The sequence below is a fragment of the Furipterus horrens genome, unplaced genomic scaffold, assembly GCF_987537825.1.
Source record: "Furipterus horrens unplaced genomic scaffold, mFurHor1.1.pri manual_scaffold_6, whole genome shotgun sequence".
Classification (NCBI taxonomy): Eukaryota; Metazoa; Chordata; class Mammalia; order Chiroptera; family Furipteridae; genus Furipterus; species Furipterus horrens.
The window spans coordinates 97,345,384-97,366,432 of NW_028327176.1; the positions used below are offsets into that span (position 1 = coordinate 97,345,384).

General features: G+C 49.6%; 2 protein-coding genes across 7 annotated transcripts in view; one reads left to right on the forward strand and one right to left on the reverse strand.

Annotated features, from left to right (window-relative positions):
- MRPL14 (mitochondrial ribosomal protein L14) lies at positions 1-12,517 on the reverse strand. Of its 5 annotated transcripts, XM_090282501.1 has the most exons (4): positions 11,449-11,809; positions 10,744-10,876; positions 2,744-2,823; positions 1-512 (listed from the first exon to the last, which is right to left on the reverse strand). In XM_090282501.1, the coding sequence occupies exons 3-4, from the start codon at positions 2,812-2,814 to the stop codon at positions 146-148; spliced, it is 438 nt and encodes a 145-aa protein (XP_090138627.1). In that variant the 5' UTR covers positions 2,815-2,823; positions 10,744-10,876; positions 11,449-11,809; the 3' UTR covers positions 1-145. The 5 variants fall into 5 exon arrangements, with proteins under 5 accessions (XP_090138627.1, XP_090138624.1, XP_090138629.1 ...); XM_090282498.1 differs by lacking the exons at positions 10,744-10,876; positions 11,449-11,809 and adding an exon at positions 12,499-12,517; XM_090282503.1 differs by lacking the exons at positions 10,744-10,876; positions 11,449-11,809 and adding an exon at positions 11,863-11,972.
- Positions 11,428-21,049, forward strand: part of TMEM63B (transmembrane protein 63B) — a 24,229-nt gene continuing 14,607 nt past the window's right edge. The window contains exons 1-5 of one of the 2 annotated variants that reach the window (XM_090282497.1): positions 11,428-11,609; positions 17,684-17,866; positions 18,144-18,223; positions 19,441-19,531; positions 20,863-20,900. In XM_090282497.1, coding sequence (XP_090138623.1) covers positions 17,708-17,866; positions 18,144-18,223; positions 19,441-19,531; positions 20,863-20,900 — 368 coding nt within the window. In that variant the 5' untranslated portion in view covers positions 11,428-11,609; positions 17,684-17,707. Of the gene's footprint in view, positions 11,610-12,149; positions 12,208-17,683; positions 17,867-18,143; positions 18,224-19,440; positions 19,532-20,862; positions 20,901-21,049 lie in introns of those variants that run through there. The other variant, XM_090282496.1, reaches the window with a different exon arrangement.

A 21,049-nucleotide genomic window follows, 5' to 3' on the forward strand; every position in this document is an offset into this window, starting at 1 on the left:
TCAGGAAGAAAACATGTGAAAATGTTTATTTCTCACAGGACACTGTTCCCCAGCCACAGGGCCCCACGCTCCCCAACAGCAAAGGCGTGGTTTTGGGAACTGCTCCATTCATGGCCCCCACTGTCGCCAGCGACATGTGCTCCGCTCACACAAAGTTCTGAGCAATGGCCAGCACCTTGGAAAACTCGCCTTCCCTCCGGCGTAGGCTGGTGGGGATGGGTGTCTTAATTCGGGTCCCTATAGGGTTCCCATTGTCCTCAATGAGGACCACATTATTGGAGTCGAACCTGGGGGTCATCCGAGGACCAGGCATGCGATGCCCCACGATGAGCGCCTTTTTCTTCTGTCCCTTGATGGCCAGCAGTATCTTGTCGCCCACCTTGCCCACCCCACTCTTGTTATAGACATGGATGCACCGAGGAGGGCGATGGTATGGGGTGTTCCCCAGAGCACTGTTGTCCACCACACGCACCCGCGTCATCTTCTGAATTGCACTGAGGGTCCTGCTGGTGCTGATAGGAAAGAAAAAAGTCTGAGGTCTGTACCCTCTCCTGGTCAGGGTGCAGAAGCCTCCGAGACGGCAAGGCTGGGGAGAGAGCACATATTAACCACAACGCGCCAAACGGAGAACGACCCAGGGCTCTGACGGAAAGTCAGGAGCTTGTAAGGACTTCTCTGTACCCAGGACAGTTTCCACACAGAAAAGATCTTGACTTGGATGGGTTTTAAAATGAAGCCAATTTTCTGCTACAACAAACTTCATGGCAGTCTTAACTTAAAAGCTCTGATTTCCAAAAGGACTCTGAGAACTAAGGAGATACTTTATGGGCCAGGCCTCACCTACTGCCTAGCCTGCAAAACCTGTTCCGCCAGAATATACTGATTCCCAAATTTTCTCATCTATATGTTGCTGGGAACCAGAAGATATGAGTGAGTAGGTTCACTTAGGGAGTCTCTTGACACAACGTAGCAGAAACTGGAAATAAGTCAAGGTAACAATCTTTTGTTTCAATGCATTTTCCCCCACTACAAGGGATGTTTTTTAAATGGACACCTATTAAAGGCAGATAAACTATTATTAAGCAATCTGATGGCAGTGGGATTTCTGGTTTCCTGACAGTAGCACCTTAAGCACTGATGTTCTTCAGGGTAATCCCAGGCTGTCTTCTTTCACTCCACATGCCTACTCTGGGCAATTTTATCTATTCCTATTGCTTCCAATTAGTAAACTCCATCTCCAGCCCCACCTGTCTCCTGCATCCTAGTCCTATATTTCCACTCTAAACTGATGTGTCCTACAGATACAGTTTTCCCTCACTTATCGCGGGTATTACGATCCAGACCCCCCGCCCCCGCGAAGCAGGAATCTTACATTTATTCTACACTCTTAAACCTATATTACTTTAACAATATATGTATGCAGTACCGCAAATCCCGCGATATAGCAAAAAATCTGCGATAAATAATTAAATATAATATTTTTTTAAATCCCGCGATACAGTGAGGCTGCGATAAGTGAACCGCGATATAGCAAGGGACTGCTGTACTGCAAACTCAGAAGGTCCCACACTGACCTTGTTGCCTCCCCTTGTGGCTACATTTCCTATTGAGGCCCTGGCTTCTTCAGAAACTCCAGCACCCAAGCCATACACCTCTCTCTCCATCAATATCCATTGCTGCCAAGTCCTACTGCTACTGCCTCCTAAGTGTTTCTGTCCTCTTCCTCCACCCCATCAACACTTCCTGACTTTGGCAACTCACTCTCTTGCACCAAGATTATTACTTTAGCGTCCTAACTAGTTACGAGTGCATTTCACTCTGCCAACCAAAAGCTCTTTTTGGAATATAAAACTGAAGCCACTTCCCTGCTTAGAAGTGTTTGATGGTTCCCCATTGTCTACACGGTCACCAACCTGGCCCCAATTTACCTGCCTCCTCAGGTCCATCATCTCCTACCACTTACACTCCAGCTCTGCGTCCCAGTGGCCAGGAGGCCCCCGAGCTCTCCACGCCTCTCAGCCCTCCCTGGAGGCCTGGATAGGCCTGCGTCCCTCTTCTGGGAAGGCCACCTCCACTCTCCTTCCCCCCTCCTGCTCCCTGAGCAGCTCTGGCCTCAGGCCTTCCACAGCAACACACAAACCTCTATTATTACACTTGTCACGTTTTCTCAGAGTTATTTGTTTCCAAGTTTGCCCCCATGGCCAACTGTGAGAACTCTTTCAGGGCAGCAAGCAATTCTTATTCATCTTTCTATGACCAACCCAGACACAGTGCTCAGTATAAACACTTGCGAAATAAGTGCACCAGTGGGGCCAAAAGTCATGTTTGCCAACAGGAATGCAACCTGCGCTCTCCCCCTGGTTTCGCATCTAAAAGGAGGGAAGGCTGTCACATTTCTATCATGCTTGAGTTTTTGGTATTAAGCATGTAACTTTTATAAAATGATTCCATTTTTACAAGAGAAGGTTTTAATACACTGGGGGAAAGATAAAGTCAACAGGTATCAAATTCACTATAAGTCTGGCAAAGACTAAAAAGTTTTACCTTTTACTATATGCCATTCCCTATCCCGCTGCTAACAGCACCGGCACCTCCTTATCTATACCCCTCACCTGACTTGATCAAGCCCCAGCTCAGTCTGATTCCCCTGAGTTTCCACTTCCATTCTAATCACCCTAATACCCAGCCCTGATCAGAGACTTACTCAAGGATGTAGTTTTAATAACTTAATGGGGAAAGTTACCTGAAACAGCGCTGGCTGAGTGCTCTGCTCCCATGGGTGAAAGGACCCCACAGCCATGTAAAGAAAGCCATTGGATAATCCTGCAGAAAAAGAAAGGGCAAAGGATTTATTTCTAAGTCAGTGTCCTTACTCAGAGCCAGTTTTTTGTTTGTTTATTTTAATAAAACACTATTGGGGATTTCTGTGGGAGATGGCACTTCCAGCACAAGATCATTACTCACTAAATATAAATCCTAGTGTTTAAAAGATGTGAATACGATTAGTGGAACTCCAGCTATAATTTTGCTGATTCATATTCTTTCTTCTTTTTAATCCTCACTCAAGGACATGCTTACTGATTTTAGAGAGAAGGAAAAGGAGGGAGAAGAAGAGAAACATCAATGTGAGAGAGAAACATTAACTGGTAGCCTCTCGCACATGCCCCTAATGGGGACCAAACCCACAACCCAGGCATGTGCCTGGAATTGAACCTGCAATCCACCAAGCCACTCTGGCCAGCACTGCTGATCCCCATTCTAACTGGGGTCAAATAGCTGAAATGACCCACAGCAGATCTCGCTATAAGGAACCCAACAGCACAGAGACGGCCTTCATCAGCACATCACTTCCACAGGCAAGAGGAAAGCACCGACTGGGGACCACCTTCCAAGTCCTTCGCAGAAGAAACTGCACACTGTTGCCCCTGTTGACACTCATGGCCACTGAGACCAGAACTTTCACTCCCTAAAGAAAGCAGATGATCTGAGCACCTGCCCAGGCTGTCTGTCACCACATCACCTCTCCCCCAAATGTAAAAACCTGAACACCTGGACAGCTCCAGGCTAGCAGAGCAGAGCCAAAGGATGCCCTTGCCAGGTCACTGATCAAGGCTTCTATTTGGGTCAGTCTCCCAAACTACCTACCTCAGACTGCAGCCAACAATGGGGGTTGGAGAGCAAGCTGGAGATGTAGGAGCAAGTGCCGGCCCACTACTGATAACCCCAGCTTGCAGAACCTCAATCCAGTGGCTCCCTAGAACCAATAAATATAACAATCCCCAGTTTCCTGCAACACCTGAGCATCAGTTGGGGGCGTTCTTAAGGAAAACCTACAACCAGCTATAAAACACACCTGTTTCTCCCTCTAACTCTTTGGCTGCAGAGGGCCTCATTCCAGGGCTCTGCTGAGAAAGGCCTCTACCACTGCGGTATTGACATACAGCTTTGCCTTCCCTAAGTTCAAAGCACCTCAGATAAGATTTTATTTCATAAGAGGGGGGGAAACTCACTATTTACTTCCACAGGAATATCTAGACATTTCAGGAATGCTTTTAAACTATAATTTAGCCTTAAATCAGAAGATTACTCTCCAGTGTTTTCCTTACAACAACCCAGTAAGCATTGGCCAAAATGTAATTATGATTATAAAATTAACTGCAAAAGAAGTCAGCAAACAGAACTACTAACATCTGACACACAGAACTGAGGACTATTAGATGAGGCAAGCTTTGCCTTTATAGCCAGGGGCCCCTAGAGAAGCAACTATGTAGCACGTACTCACAAGATGATCATGAGATGAGCCATTCAATGCACAGAGCACATGCCTGGAACTCAATACCTATTAGCTGTCTTCATTCATCATCATCATTGTCATTGTCATCAACATCTCGTCACATCTCATTTCACAGATCAGGAAACTGAGATACAGAGAGCTGAAGTGACTTATGTAAAGCCCTACAACTACCCAAGGGCAGAACCAGAACCAGAAGTGGACCCCGCTTCCACCCAAGGTTCTTTTTACCACACCCTACAGCCTCACTGGCCCACACAAAACCCATTTCAGGCAAGGGAGCTCAGGGTACGAAGCAGCTCTAAGGGTAATCTGGTCTTTTTTCTGTTCCCTTTATGGAAATGTATTGAGTAGTTATAATGTATCAGGCACTAGACTAAATGCTTTACATTATCCTCTCATGGAAGCCTGACAAAACTCGATGATATGGGCACTATTATTAGACCCAGTTTGAACTTGAGGAAATGAGGCTCAGAGATGTTAGACAACGTGGCCAAGGTCACACAGCGAGCAGTGACAAAGCTGCAACTTGAACCCAAGAAAGAGCTCACTGAACCCATGCTCTTAACAAAGTTAACATGGTAACTTTAAATATTAATATTTTTCCAACTGTTAAATCATCCTTGTTCCATGAAGAATAGTGACACAGCACACACATTTTGCTCGCACCCAACTCAATGCTTGCAGAATCGACTGAAATGTAGACAGACACCAGGTGAAAACTATTCACTTTAACCCAATTTAAGTTTTGAAGACAATCTGTAGTGTTAGTGGCAAGAAGAGCTCCATACCCCGAGCAATAACTAGAAATTGGCTTTAAAAAACAAAAGAAACAAACAAACAAACAGAAAAACAGTCTTTCTGGTCCAGGCTGCAGTTACCTCCGATCTCAGCCAAGCTTTCCCATCTGACACTGGTGGGCCCTCGCTCTGCCTCCCAGAGAGAGGAGGCTCCTCAGCTCTTCCACAGAACCCTCAAGGTTAGCCCAGCACCACCCACAGTTCCTCTCCTGAGAAGGAGACACCCTGCCTCTCCACACCACTCTGCTTCTTCACCAACACTTACGTTTGTCCAAGAGCTACAGAAGTGCCTGGGGGCTTCCCAGAACTTTCCTGACTTGGGTATAACAAACCCCACCATTCAAGGCAACTCCCTAAACTCTTCAGGGCGGTCTATACACAAACACAAAGCCAGGTCTCCTCTGCATGCCTTGCTCACAAGCCCCCCAACCTACACCCACCTCTGCCCAGCGAAGTCTGACCCGGCTCCCCGGGCAGCGCCTCCACGGAGCCTTGTGTAAAAGTGCAGCACCAATCCTACCCCTCCTGAGATCTGGGGACATCTGGGCATCTCATGCCAAAGGAACTCTCACTGCTCCAACTTGCATGATCCAAACTGAAACACTGAATACAGTTACTTTCTTGAAATAAAGCTGATATCCCTTAACATTCTAGTTCTTGCTACTCACTATCTCAAACTCATTTAAAAAAAAAAGGAATCATGATAACCTGGCAACTGAACTCACTGCAGTGCAGGAATCCAGGAGTCACAGACTCAGATCGTGCGGATTACTTGTATAATACTAGCCTCAAACTGAAGAGTCACACATTCTCATCTCCAGGGAGCACGGACGTTTTCACAAGAAAGGGCCTGATTCAAAGGCTTTTCAGGAGCTCTTGGTGGACCTAACGGTGATCTTCAGACCCAAAGGACTTAAGCCATAAAATGGACAACAGTAAGCCTTCCTAGGAATTTGAAAGCACAGAAGAACCAAATATATTCACTTATTGCATTGTCTGTCCCTTATTCATTAAAAAATACACATCTGTCCCCACCACTTCCACTCCAGCAAAAGACCTCAGCAGGTCCTCATGGACTAGTAGTAGTGCAATAAACACCTGAAATGAAGCAGCCAACAACGACAACAAAAATCCCCGCTCATGGCTCCAGACACACTGTGGAGGTCTTATCTGTTTATCGGGAACCATGGTGCTGGTTGTGGGAGGATGAGCCCATGCTACCTACCTTACAGGCCCCTGGAATCGCCGCCCAGGCCTGGTGCCTAACTGCCCACTGTAGAAAAACACTTCATCCCAACTCTAAATAGCTGGTCTGAATCAGGGAAGAATAATGGAGGCAGTGATTTACTTCAAAGCAACTTTGATTGGCCTTGATGTTATTTCCTAACATAAATGCATCCTGTAGACACAGGCCCTGATTCGCTTCAGATGTAGTCTATATATAATACTTTGTTTCAACACTGAATTTTATGTTTGCATAGAAAGTAACCCCAATGATATTTCCTCCTCTACAACATTCTCACTCAGAGAAGGCAGGTGTTTAGAAGACTCCAGTACCAGAGATGGCTTTTCATGACACTTTCTAGTCAGCACTGAGTAGTGCCCTCCAGGTTTAGACAACCTCTCCAGAAGGGGGAGGGGGAGGAGAGAGGGCAGGGTAGAAGGAGGAGTGGGGGAAGAAAGGAAAAGAAGGAGAGAGGGAAGAGAGAGGACAGGGGAGGCGAGGGGAGAGATAAACTACTTACTGGTATAATCCGAGAGCCATACTCATTTTCTACCCTGGTTTAACTTTAAGATCTCCCTTCAATCGTGGAGGCCAGGGAAGATGGTATATTTCAGGTACACAAAGGTGAGTTTTTCACTTGGCATCACCTTAGAGGTCCCACTGGAAAGATGCTCAGTGAGGGCAGGGGCCACACCTGCCTGCCTACCTGCCCTGAACTGTGCTGCACACTCAGGACCCAGAACTGTGCCTGACACACCAATGCAGCTCAGTGAGTATCTGTTAAAGGAATAAAATTAATCTGCAACTGCAATTCATCCTCCAGCTCCAGAGGCTCCATGTTGGGGGATTGGTGGCCTTTCTTGTGCCCATCTCCCAGGCTCCCAGGGACTTGGGGGAACCTCCTACACCCTGAGACCTCATTTTTAACTAATTTTAATACACAGAGGCTGAGCTGAAGAAAACACAAAGTGCCTACACCTCTGATGCTTTGTGGGAAACTGGGAAGTACCATTACTTGAGCTTTGAGGTTCATGGAAATTCATCTAGTATCACAGACCTATATATAATTATACATTGTTTTCACATGAACAAGTTTCATCTTTAGGTAAGGCATGTTACATAAATATCAAAGGCCTTTCAAAGGGAATGGGCTCTATAGAAAAGAGACCAAACAAATAAAAAGGTCCACAATGCAAAGGAGTGCTTGAAGGAGATTCTGTTACTAAGTACCAGTACGGAAAAGAAACACTACGAAAAATCAAATGCAACAAGCTGCCACAAAAAAAGACAAATTCTACAAGCCTGTGGATGGAAATGTCATTCTTACTTTAAACAGGAAAAAGCAGAAAGGCTTGGAAGCTTCCAGGAATCAAGTAAAGGAAATCCCAGGACCCTGCCATCTCCTGCAGTTTTTACTCCATCATTCTTATTTGTTGCTTAAAAACTCATTACTGTTTTGTCTTCCAACTATTCTCTCTCAGGAATCTTTTTTTAACCTCACACAAGTATAACAGGTTATAATTCTCAAAGTACTTTCACACAAAGATCACTTTCTCGGATTACTTCATTCCTCAGCACCCAGTGGAAACACAAAAACAAATAATAAAGAGCAACAATCTGCAGCAGAGTGAATCAGCTAAGGATTTTGAATGGTTCTGGGGGCTCAACAGTTCTAAGTACCACTTCACAGACTAGAAATGAAGTCCGAAAGGTCCAAGGTTAGAAGGCTGTTTCTATTACACCTTGCACAATACCTGCACAGCTAAGATGCTGCTTTAACTGCTAATTAAGTAAATGGAAAAACAAACACCCCACACGGGGCAAGGACTCTGTCGCCTCTATCAAGCCTGTCACATAATCTTTAAAAACTCAGGAATTAAAAAGCCATCTTTTCCATAAATATCTGCACTACACCCAGCACAAGTTAGGACAAAAGCTGAAGCCAGCCTGATTCGCATGGCAAAGTGAGTCTTCACAGTGTCACTGTCGGTAAGCACAGTCTCCCTCAATAGCACGATGAACTGTTTGTGCCAGGGTTGCCATTGAGGGCCCCACTTCTCCATCTGGTTCACAAAAGAAAAATGTTTCCAGGGCTCTTGTCCTGTATTTGTTTACTTATTCACCTCTCCCCACCTTGTCACAAAAGTATTTAAAGCTGTTTCTTAAATATATCTGACAATTCTCAATTATTCAAGCTGGCTTTTCAATGTATAAATTATATCTATTCTGGCTCTCCTCCCTCTCTACCCCCGCTTTACAAATGCGCAAACATCTGGAGTCCAGCAATAAGTTTGTAATAATTGGTGTGGTCAAACACAGAAGTATACAAAGTTCAGTCCTACTCAAACACCTATATATGTCCTTTCTATTGTCACCTCTAGTGGGTCAGTGGCAAGGAGCCAGGTTTATGGAGCTGTCAGGTGGGCAGATGGGCAATAGAGGAAAGGAAAAGCCTAGAGGAGTCCCTGGACTCAAACAGGAAATGCTGCTGAGAGAAATCATATCTCCTCCACCCCATTCTCCCCTCCACTGCCAAGTTTGTGACCTTGGAATCAAGTTCTCCAGGCCTCAATGACTTTCTGCCAAGCAGGGGTAATTGGGAAGAGCGTAGAGGGATGGAAGTGATTGTGCTTTTAGCTTCACTCATGAAAGTGGGGAATCCCTCTCTGAATTAACTAGTAGGGACCAGGTCTGCAGGATAAGCAGTTTAATCCCCAAATCTTTAGCAGGAAGAACAGCCTCACTCCCTGCTTTTCAGAGAGTACTATAGTTATCTCTTCAACATCACTCAGTCCTAAAAGTGTTTTTCAGCTTAAAGTAAACACAGAAAAGTGCCCCCTCTCTTTTCTAGGGGCACAGATGATTTTTTAAAGTTTTTAATAGGGAGACTTTCCCACTGTGAGTTGTTTCACTAGTAAATAATAAGCAACCTAGTGCCTTTCTTAATGACAGAGCATATTGCCTGACCCAAAGCAACATTTCTGGGATCTGAATCCTAGCTCTCACTTACATGCTAGTTGTTAATGTTAAAATACATGTGAAACTGCACCAGGGTGAGCTACAATCCAGAACAAACCATCAGCCTTAAAAAGGAAGGCAAAATCATAATCTGGTTTTTGAGACCCTCTAGGCTCCCACATAGCCATAAAAACTAAACAATAGGGCCCTGGCTGGTGTAGCTCAGTGGATTGCAGACTGGCCTGTGAACCAAAAGATCACCGGTTCGATTCCCAATCAGGACACATGTCTGGGTTGTGGGCCAGTTCCCCAGCTGGGGGTGTGCTAGAGGCAACCCTGATCAATGTTTCTCTCCCTTTCCTTCTCCCACCTCCCCTCTCTAAAAATAAAAATATATATTTAAAAAAACAACACTAAACAATAGGAAAATCCATCTGATGTGGGTCCAGGTGTCATAATGCCCACACAGGTGTGGGGCAAGATAGGTTTTAAGTACTCTTGCATCATCTAAGATTCTAGTTGCTGAGGAGAGCCTAAATTATCATGTTCATTGTCTATGAGTGTACCTCCTGAAAAATGGACTCCAGAAAAGATTTTTACCCTTCATATTCAAGGGCAATAAAAAAACATTTTGGCCACTGTTCCTTTATAAATTCCACAATGCACTTACTTCCATTTTCACTTCAAGCTTTCTGAATAATTTCTTCTCTCTGCTTATTAACATGTGACCCTAATTAGGCACTGGCAGAAAAGATCAGGAATTCACCACATGTTCAGATTCATAACTGTATTATTAAAATATATATATATATAAATGCCTTCAGTGATCCTCAGAGGTCCAAAAACCAGGTAACTATGGCCTCCAGTTCCACTTTCCAGGTATACATCACAAGAGCTATTTGGCAATAAATTATGGCAGCTTTACCACCATAAAATCAATTCTCAATATGTAAAAAATTACATTGGAAATATACATCCAAGAAGCTCTAAGGGGAAGATGGACAACTCCATCCAAGAAAAAACAACTAGAGTAGATGCTTTTTCATCTAAATGCTAGCTCCTACCCAAAACAACTCCGAGAATCCAAACCTACAAAGAAAGCTCCCACCAAGCAGTCTACCAAAGACAGCTTCACCCCATCTTCCTTTCTGTTCTGCCTACAAAGGCCAGCCTATTTCCTACCCCAACAAAATACTGTTCTTCAATTGCACATATTTCCAATGAGTGAAGAGTGAAATGTCTTGGGCAGTATTCTGCCTGAAGAAAGAGTCCCACTCTGTTCTTTACTGTATATTCCTGGTGTGCTAACTGCATCCTCAGGTTGAGGGAGGCAAGAGGGCAAACAGGAGGATAGAGAAGACCAATATGTTTCAAACTCTTCTGGGACACACAGAAACATTTCTTAACATCTCTTAATACACTCACACATGTGTGTATACCTGAAGCAAATGTCAAGAAATACTACTTACCCTTAGTAAGGACAGTGCACTCTGATATCTTCTATTTTTCTTTTTCTTTCTCTTTTTTTAAATGATGGCCGTGATCCACTAAACTGATTTCCCACTAGCCAATGGGACTCAGTTGGAATGAGCTGAGATTGTACTGCAATAAATCAAAACTTACAGCTTCATTCCACAAGCTACTAATGAACCCTTTAAAAAGCCAGCAGCCCACAGAGACAGACATACCACAACACCAGGCACACTCAGGTGGGCAGTGCCCTTCCCCTGTCCAGCAGCCCAGGTTTAAGCATCCCCCAACCTCCCAGAATGACTCTGTCATAGGCCCTTTTGTTAAACTCTATAAATTCAGTCCATTCAATCTCTTAGGGTGGCAAAGTTCATTTACTGCCCGCTGTGAAAAGCAATACTTCATTTTTTGTCCCAAAGCAACCACTTCAAGCTTGAAGAAGAGAACAAAGAACCCAAAATTAAATGAATAAGTTGGTACTCTGTGCCTACTTGTGTGGGTAATATACTCCTATACATGCATGCGCACACACATACACACCCACACACCTATCTATCTATATCATATCTATCCAGTCTTAATCCCTGGCAGATGCAGCCTCTGATGAAATTAGAAACCAGGGAACCCCCTGGAGCCGGGGAAGCACTCATCCGCACGACAGTCAAAGCAGCGGGCAGACGCTCCACACCACAGAAGTGCCTCACAAGTCACAAAGTCATCTCCAGATCCAAACTGGGGAGGGGAGAGAGGACAAGAGAAGACGCCAAACTGGAGAAGCCGGCTAGTGACTGGTCGAGGACACCTCGCGAAGGCCTGACCGCAGCCCGCCCCTACTCAGGCCGGCCCCAAATCCCTGGGAAGGCGGGTGAGCACCGGCTGGGGGCGCACGGCGCAGGATGCAGAGGCCAGGGGAGCCCCGCAGCTCTTGCGGGTGGGAGGGAGGAGGGTCCGGGTCAGAGGTCTCCCCTCTCCGTCGGGGCCCCTCCCACAGCCCCTGTGCCCCAAGGGTCCACTATCCGCCCACTCGGGGAGTGCTCCTCCCCCACTGCAGGCAAAAAAAGAAGAGGGACGTAAAGGGTTAGGAGCGGGACACCCCCGCCCCCGCCTCCACTCCATACCGCTCTCGCTGCCCTGGAATATCCCGCTGTCGGCCCCACTGGCCTAGCACCTCCTCCCTCCGCACCCCACGCGGCCTCTCTCCCTGCGCCTGCGCGCCAGACCCAGCAAGGCGGGTGGTGACAAGAAAGTGCGCGCGCGCCGTGCGGGTGTTGGCGTGGAGGTGGGACCTGCACGGCCCCGCCCCCTCTTCCCCCCTCCCTCCTCCCGCTCCCCCTCCCCGGACACTGCCGCGGCCGCCGCAGGAGCCCGGAGCTCTAGCCGCCCAGCGTCTCCCCCTCCCCCTCCCCCAGCCCCGCCCCGCCCCAACTCGGGGCTCCGAGCCGGAGCTGAGTCTGCGCTTGGGGGTGAGTATGCGACCCTTCCCCAACCCCCTCTCTCTTCTTTGAGGCTCCCACTGCCATCCAAAACAAAACCCCAGACTCAGCTGCGCGTCCCCTCCCTTCTCCCTCCTGCGGGACCCAAAGGTGCCCGGGCCCGCGAGACCTCGCGCTGCCCCCAACCTCACACCATCTTGAGCCCAATGTGAGTCTTCCGACGCCTGCCAGGGGTCCAGAGGTGCACCGCCTTCCGTCCCCACCCCTCTGGAGATCCCGAGGGTTGAGACCCCCGCTCCCCTAGAGCCACTCTTCTCCCACCTGCCCGGTCCAGGTGCGCCTCCCCTCCACGGCCCTGGCTCTCCGGGGTTCCAGCTGCACCCGGTCAGCCCGCCGCCTCTGTGGGGAACCTGCCGCCCCCGCCCCCGAGTTTTGGATTCCAGGGTCGCCGAGTCCGATGGCTTCGGCTTCTTTTCTATTTTCTCCTGCTCCCGGGGCCGAGTAGCCCCGAAGCCGGCCCCGGCGCAGGGTTTCGAGCTCGGGCAAGGACGGGTTTCGCGGGTGCTGGCTGGCAAGAGGCCGGCCGCTGCCCCCCGCCGGTCTGGGGAGGCGGCTAGCCCCAGGAGCGTGTCGTGTCCTCTCCTTGCGCCTCACACAGTGCAGTTCATTCATGAGGCGCCCGGGCCTGCGTTGGAGGGTGCGGTGGGGAAAGGATTCCGCGCGGAACCGGGAGTGGGGCAAAGGCCCAGATGGGGGGAGGGGGCGCGTTTTGTCCCTCCTGGCCTTCTTGACCACCTAGAGAGGATAGTCCCAAAGCTTTGGCGCCTTGCGTCCCAGAAGAGAAGGACGCTTGGGAAGTGAAGAGGAGAGGTCAGAGGGGCCGTCTGCCCTTGGGGCTCCGTGCTGCCACCTTTCTAGGTCCCCTAGGTGGAGGTCGGGCCGCTCAGTAGTACACTTCCCCTGGGGGGCGCGGAGGGAAAAGAGGGGGTGGCTGAGGTTTTTGCCCAATACCATTCTCTATCCTCACCCTGGGTCTGCAGCAGCCTGGGAAAAATGAGGCTGTGCCCAACGTCTCCTGAGGAGGGACCCCCCCAGCCCTGCCTCCCAGGCACCTGTGAGGAGGGGAGTGTCTGTCAGGCTTCCAGAGGGGATGTACTGGCAGCACGACTGTCCTCCAGAGCACCAGAGAGAGGGTCCAAGCCCTGGCATGCCCAAGTGGCGCATGCTGAGGCTTGCTGTTGGCTCACCCAACTCAGTCACGGTGGGTGGGTGAGGATGTAGCAAGGCAGACGGCAGGTGGTGGGTAGCTAAGAAACCCCTTTTGGACATCTTGCAAGTTTACTCCAATTATAACAGCCTTGGAGACATCAGTTCAAATTCCAGCTCTGCCATTCTTTAGCTGTGTGACCTTGACAAGTTACCTAACCTGTCTGAACCTTAGTTTCAATTAAAAAGTGTATTTACTATCGCTTCCTTTCCAGATTTATCATGGGGATCAAACTAGACAACACAGGTAGAGCCTGGCACCCTGCCTTGTAGTTGATCAATAATGGGTTCTCTGAACTTCTGACCCATTCTAGCATAGTATCGCCCTCCCAATACTTCCACTTCCCAGCCTGCTACAGATGGAGCAGACATAATTGAAAAGTGTAAGAACTTTCCCTGCCTCTCAGTGGCAGAGTCCCAAATGTGATATGAGCCCTTAGGTCAAAACAAGAAGCTCATCCTGGCTGAGGGGCTCTATCATACTAAATTCTATGTTTTCTTTTATTTTGAATTTTAACAGTTTTTCTCCACTAAACCAACCCCTTTTGTTCCACTCCATATTAATAACTATAGCTAATATTTTAGAACCCATTATGTACCTCGAACTGTATTAAAAGCCTTATGTAACTCATCTTGTTTGATCCTCAAAACAGCCACATGACTGAATTATTATCCCAATTTACAGATGAAGGAAACAAGGCCCAGGATGGTGAAGTAATTTGCTCAGGTCAAGCCAGATCTGTCTCATCCTAGAGCCTGTGCTCTTAACCACCAGGCTCTGTACCTTGTTCCCTACACCTGCCTCAGAAGCTAAAATCACAGACCTAAGGCCTGAGTGGTGAGTCTGGGAGCTATAAGCAAGAGGGAAGGCAAACAGGTAGAAAATAGGGTGTGGCGTTTCTCCAGAGTAGTAGCTGGCAGTCCCCAGCTGTCTGGTGGAAGTGGCTCCTCTGTTGGCCCAGGCAGCAAAGTGCAGTGGTTAAGAGCATAGACTCCAATCAGGTTGCCTGGGTCCCTATCGGGATCTACCAGAGACTGACTGGCTGTGTGAGCGAGTTATGTACACTCTTTGTACCTCACTGCCCTCCTAGAGTTGTGATGAAGAGTAAATGAGTTAATATTTGTAAAGCGCTTAGAACAGTGCCTGGCGCAGAATAAGAGTTAAAGAGCTACTTGATAAATGCATTCTTTTCTTACTAGTTTTATTCTCACTTGCGGATACATTTTTGCCCAGAGCAAGGATATTAATTCTGTTACAGATTAGAAGACAGGCCCAAGTTGCGTAGTAACAGAGCTAGCCTCCATCTTCATCTCCTATGATCCCAAGCCTAAACAAAATCTTCCTAAGTAACTCTGTAAGAAAAAACTTGTAACTTAAAACTCCCCCACCCCTACCATGTACACTCTTCTTAATGGTAAAATAACAACCTTCAGTTAGCTAGAAATAAAATCTTCCGTCACTTTCTCTATACACTTCCAGCTAAAAGCCTGTGTGAGACTAGAGAAATTCCGGCATACAGCTGGCTCTAGCAACCCCATGGAATGAAGGAAATGCCCTGCTCCCCTACTACTACCCCACCCCACCAGAATTCTGCCTCATTCTCTTCCCTCTCAGCTGCTCTCAGTGAGGGAACAGCCACCCTTGGTGAAACTCAGCCCAGCAGCCCCACCCCCACAATTAAGAGCTTGGAGTCAGCCTGTCAGCAAGCAGAGCCACCAGCTCTGGCTCCACCCTTTACCTGCCCTATGACCTCCTGACTCCTCTTCCCTGGGTCCCTGAAAATGGAAATAGTGACCTGATCAAGCCTGCCCTGCTTTCCTCAAGATGTAGGTGGAAAGATCCATACAATTTTGGAGGGGAGAGTGTTTTGTGACTGTAAAAACAGAGTCCCCTGATGAACATGGTGATTTCAGTTACTAAGCACCTACCTGGACCCCTCACCCATGCTACCAGGTTCCCTTAATATAGAAACTCCAGAAATGTTCCACACCTTCCTTCCAAGTGGAAAGGATGGAAAAGGGGCTGGTGCTCCGGGGGTTTGTACCCATTGCATTCTGGCCTGGTGGAGCCTTGGAGTTGGGGAGAGAAATGGGCAAGGGGTGGGAATGGGCTTTCTTGATTTCTGGAGTTCATTGGAGTTGGGAGTTAAGTGAGGGACTAATAATGTACATGCCCCTCAACTACCACAAACCCAAGATACCAAACCTACCTTTAACTTCTCCTGGTACCCCAGAGTTCTGAGCACCTTGTGTTTAAACACCCAGGCTCCCAGACAAACCCACATATACACCCCCACTTAGAGCTCAACACACACTTTATTTCTGTGGACCGCCATGCAGTCACCTAGCTTCCCACACACATACAAATACACACATTAACATGCACTCACAAACCTAAACACACACACATACCCGAAGTACTCCAGTGTTTTCTAGCCAGAGGACATTTAATGAGCATATGCCAAGCTACCAGGGTCTGCAGTCCTCTTCTAGACACATCAGAAAAGCACTGTGGTGCCCTGAAAAGTGTTCTAGCTTTAGAAAGAAGTCGAACTAGGTTTGAATCCCAGGCCCATCAATTTGTTCATAGTGTGACTTTGGAAGTTACTTAACCTTTTTGAGCTCTTGTGCCCTCATCTTAAAGTGACAGTGACATCCAACTCAGGATTGTCAAGGATTAAATGAAATCATGTATGTACTGAATAAGTGGTACCTGCTACAATTACTATATAGTGTTGGGGGGCCGTTGTTTGTTTACTTTTAACGTAACTTAGGCTGGGAAGGAAGGGGGAGGCGTAACACACGGGGCAGTTTCTTTCTTAGCCTTCCTAACAGGCTTTTCAGAGACTCCCTGGGACCAGGTGGAACACATAAACAATGCCAGCTCCGCGCCCCCCGCCCCCCACCCTGCCGTCCCGAATCTAAGAACTGGTGCCTCTTGCCCTGCAGTTGAAACCTTGGCAGGAGGCAGGGATTGGTGGGCAAGGAAAAACCCTGTCAGTCATCCCAGGGGTCTGGGAGACCCTTGCTCCCAGCTTTGCAGTCACTGATTCTGGGTTTGTTGTTCTCTCTCTTTGTCTGCTTTCTCTTCTTTCCTGGAGACCCCCACCCTCACCCCAAAGGCAGAGCTTCAGTGTTGTCAGCAGAAGGGATCCCAGGAGCCCTCCAATAAAGCGGGGGTGGGGCAGTGATGCTAGGGCCACACTTCTGCGCCCTGGGAGCCTTCCCAGAGCCCTGCTTCACCTGGTCCCCAGGCACTTCCAGAACCCAGGCATCTGGGCTGCCTGCCCCTTCCCTTCTCCTCTCCACCCCATTCCTCTGAACCCTTGGACCACCCAGGGCTGAACAGCCTGCCAGTGGCAGGGACTGGGGGGGGGGGGGGAGACTAAGAGGCCCCCCGCCCACTCTCCCTTCTTCTGCCAATGGAACAGCTCGCTGGAGGCACAGCATTCCCAGCTTGCCCTGCTCCAGAGGCAAGAGCAGGGCACTCTGGGAGTTGTAGTCTTCACATCACGCAGGTAACTCCTGTGCAGAGATAATTGGAGAGAGGTGAGGAAGTCAGAGGGGAGAAAGCTGCAGCTGCTACCTGGGCAGCGGAAAAGGAGTGAGAGCAAGCAGCAGGGACCGAGGCCAGGCAAGTAAGGCAAATCCAGAAGTCCTCCTTTTTAACTGACTTCCCACTCTGAACCTATTCTCAGACCCCTGCTCTGAGGACAGAGGGGGCAGCTCTGAAGCTAAACGTCTTATTTTGAAGCCAATTTTATTGGGAAGGTGATTAACAGAATTGAAAACATACCATTTTTCTGTTAGGGATAAAAAGAGAAGATGAGGGCAGGGTAGCTGGCTCATCCCTTGGCCTAGAGACCCCTCCTTATATCCTTGAATCATCTGGCCTAGGCCCATCCCCATCTTTCCTCAGGCTCAGCTCAGCCCCCTGCCTGAGACAGGAGAGACAGAGACAGTGTTTGGACAGTGTTTGCGTGTGTGTACGGAGGTGGTGGGCAATAGATGTTACGCTCACAGATAACTCCCAGCTTAGAAAAACCAGTCTCCCCAGTCCAGATCTGGGCCAACATAACCCTCCCCTCTCCAGGCCCTTCCTTATCTCTGGAGGCCAGAGCTTCCACCCACCCAGGCAGCCCGGTGATCTGCCTTCCCTTCCCCCTCTCCACACCCACCCTGTCAGAGCTAAGAGAGGGAATGGGGCTGAGCCCAGCTGACCATTCTGTCCTCTGCCCAGGAGGACCATGCGGCAGTAGCAGCCATGCTGCCCTTCCTGCTGGCCACACTGGGCACCACGGCCCTCAACAACAGCAACCCCAAGGACTACTGCTACAGCGCCCGCATCCGCAGCACCGTCCTGCAGGGCCTGCCCTTTGGGGGCGTCCCCACCGTGCTGGCTCTGGACTTTATGTGCTTCCTTGTGAGTGCCCACATGCCACCCACACCCTTGGCACCCACACTCTGTACGCAGCTCGCTAACACCCGTGGCTCTAACCACCCTCACACCTGACCCTGCCTCCCCAGGCTTAACTGCAGGAGGTGTCCCCGTGACACAGCCCAAACCTAGCCTCTGACCATTCACCCACGCGAGGGCCACCCCTTCTAAGACAAGATTCTAGCCCCTCTGCCCCTGCTGTTCTGGCCAGTCCAGTAAGTGGATGGCCCCTCCACCTGCCAACCACTCCCTCTTCCCTCAGGCATTGCTGTTCTTGTTCTCCATCCTCCGGAAGGTGGCCTGGGACTATGGGCGGCTGGCCTTGGTGACAGATGCAGACAGGTAAAGCTTTGGGACTCTTCCCCACCCTTATACATGCACACACACCTTGTTCCACACTCCTCAGGTAGAGGAAAGAGCCAGCCCTCTGTTATCCCCCTTTGTTGGGGGGATAAAGAGGGACCAGTCCCAGAGCAGGCATGGGGGACAGGAGAGCCCCCAGTTGGGCCTTTGTCCCTTACCAGTACCCAGGTACCCTCCTACCCCCCTCTTTCCCCGCTAACTCTGTCTGTTCTCTGTCCCCAGGCTTCGGCGACAAGAGAGGGACCGAGTGGAACAGGAATAGTATGTGGGGCACCAGCCCCCTCATCCCCACTAAACCAGCTTTCTCTTTTCTTCTTTCATGCTTTTCTTCTCTTCCTGCCAAGTTGCTGGTTTCTCTTTGCAGTTTTCTCCTCTGCAGGCTCATTTTCAGATTAATGCAGGCGGTGTGCTTTGCAGAGCAGGGGGCTCCCCAGCTTGTCTCTGCCTCATTCCCCCATCTCTCCATCTGGCGCTCTGCCTGGGAGATGGCCCTCCCCGTGCACCCAGCCTTCGAGGCCATGGTTGGCTGGAGCGCAGGGGCCATCCTCCCGGAAATTCACAGTACACTCACCCTGTTGGTCACAGAGACAAGATTGGGTGTCACCAGTGGCTTCCCTAACAGCTAGTTCTTCATATTCCAGGGTTCCTTGCTCACTTCTTCTGGAGGCCTGGGAGGGCAGCTGCTCAAGGAGCCCCGAGTCTGGCCTTTTGTGTCACATCACCGTCTCTATCTATAGGACTGGTGTTGGAGTTTCAGCAACTGCTGGGGTCAGGGAACAGGGCGGGTAGGGGCCCATCTAGGAGACATCCCCCAGGCCCCCTTATCCTCACCCTTCTGGGGCTCTCCTAGTCCATCCTTTCCTTCACCTCCCATTGCTCTGTGCATAATACTGGCTTTGTCAGCTCTAAAACTGCAGGGCCAGTCACATTCTCACTTATTCTCAGTTCAACCTCCAAGGGGCAAAGATACCCTCCTCCCTTCCCCCACTCCTGTGCCTACTCCCCCAGGCCCCACTGAAGGGAAGAGGCAAATTTCAGGGAGGCAGGGAGAGGGCATTTCTTCCTGCTTCAGCCACTGTGCTTTCTGTGCCTTGTCTAACCCCTGGAACTCTACAGAGGGGGCCCACCCACTTCACCCCCTGCTCCCCAGGGGCTCAGACTCACCAGGCTCTCATCTCTCATCCCCTCACCCCCAGTGTGGCCTCAGCTATGCACGGGGACAGTCACGACCGATATGAACGTCTTACATCTGTCTCCAGCTCCGTCGACTTTGACCAAAGAGACAATGTGAGTGCCCTCCCCAGACTTCTTAGCCACCCCTTCGTCCTCCAGGGGAGGTGGGCTGAGCAGCATCTAGCTTCCAGTAGACACAGTCAGGGACCTGTGGAGTGTGGCCTTCTCAGCAAGGGCAGGGCTTCCCTAAGAGCCTCAGGATAATCACCCAGACCCAGAACTCCTGACTCTGTGCCCCATGTCAGCCTCCAAACCAGCACAAGCCTGATCCATGATTTCAAACTTGTTCCACAGTGGAGTTCGGTGCCCACCGCCGTTGATTAATATTAAGGACCCCTTTTTCCTCAGACATGGTCTTAGAAGTGAAAAATCAGCTTTCCACGCTGCCTACCAAAACATACAGAATCTGTTGTGTTGCTCAGAAGTTGCAGGCTGGCAGCCCCTGGCTGGGTGGGTAGGGCTGGTAGACCTGTTTATGGATTAGAGCTGAATGGCAGTGGCCCCTGAAGATAAGGATTGTACTTGGTGATTCACAGCAGTCCACAGACCCCGCTTCATGTCATACCCAATACTCTGGCATTACCCGCCTGGTCCCCTATCATTCTGCCAGGGTAAGTGTCCTGGTCAAAACTAATCTTCAGGCCCTAGGGTGGCTCACGTCATCCAGCTTAAGCTTCGGGGCCTGTCAGCGTCCTGAACTGGATTCATACTGGTAAGTGGCTAAGCAACAGTATTACCCATGCCAGCCAGAGGTGTCCAGGTGGTCCCCAGACTCAGGTGATGTTGGCATCAGGTACACAGTCCTGCGTCTTGGCCGGGTACCTCTCTTGCCATCCTGTGCTAAGCCTGGACCTTTTCCTGGTAGGAAGGTGGGGCTGCGTTCTCCCTGCCCGTCCTTCCCCCATATGTCCCTTGATCTGAGAGGGGTCTCTGCCAGAAGACAGGCCTGGGGGCTTGTAGGTGAGAGGTTGCGGCTCACAGGGACCTGGGGTTTCGCTCCCTCTGAGCTGTGCTAGGAGATAAGTGGCAGGATCTCAGACAGTGTGGCTCAGCCTGCTGCTTTTCGCAGCCATGTTGCAAACTCTTCTTATTAGCTTTTCCTAGAACCCTGAATCCCACCCATCCCTGCCTTGGCCCACACAAGCTGCAGGACTTGCTCCAGTTCCGCTCCCCTGTTGGGTAGCTCTGGGCATGAGAGTATACAGATACCCCACTTTAGCCCTGGTCCTTTTCTTCTTCGAAGGCTGACACCTTCCCTGTCTCTTTTCTTTGGGGGGGTTGTGAAAATCGTGCCAGGGTGAGCAGGACTTGAGGGGGAAGGGGAGGTTCAGGGAGGTGGGGTGGGGCTGCAGCTGATATCCATCTGTTACCCCCCCCCCCCCCAGGGTTTCTGTTCCTGGCTGACAGCCATCTTCAGGATAAAGTAAGTGAATGGTCTTCAGGCTCTAAAGAAAGAAACAGAGAAACTTCAGAACCTGTCATCTCCCCACAAAATCCAAAGGCCAGCAGCTTTGAGGGCCTTAGTGCTCCTAGCCAGCACAGCCCCCTTCTCCCTCCCTACTCCAAGGGGCC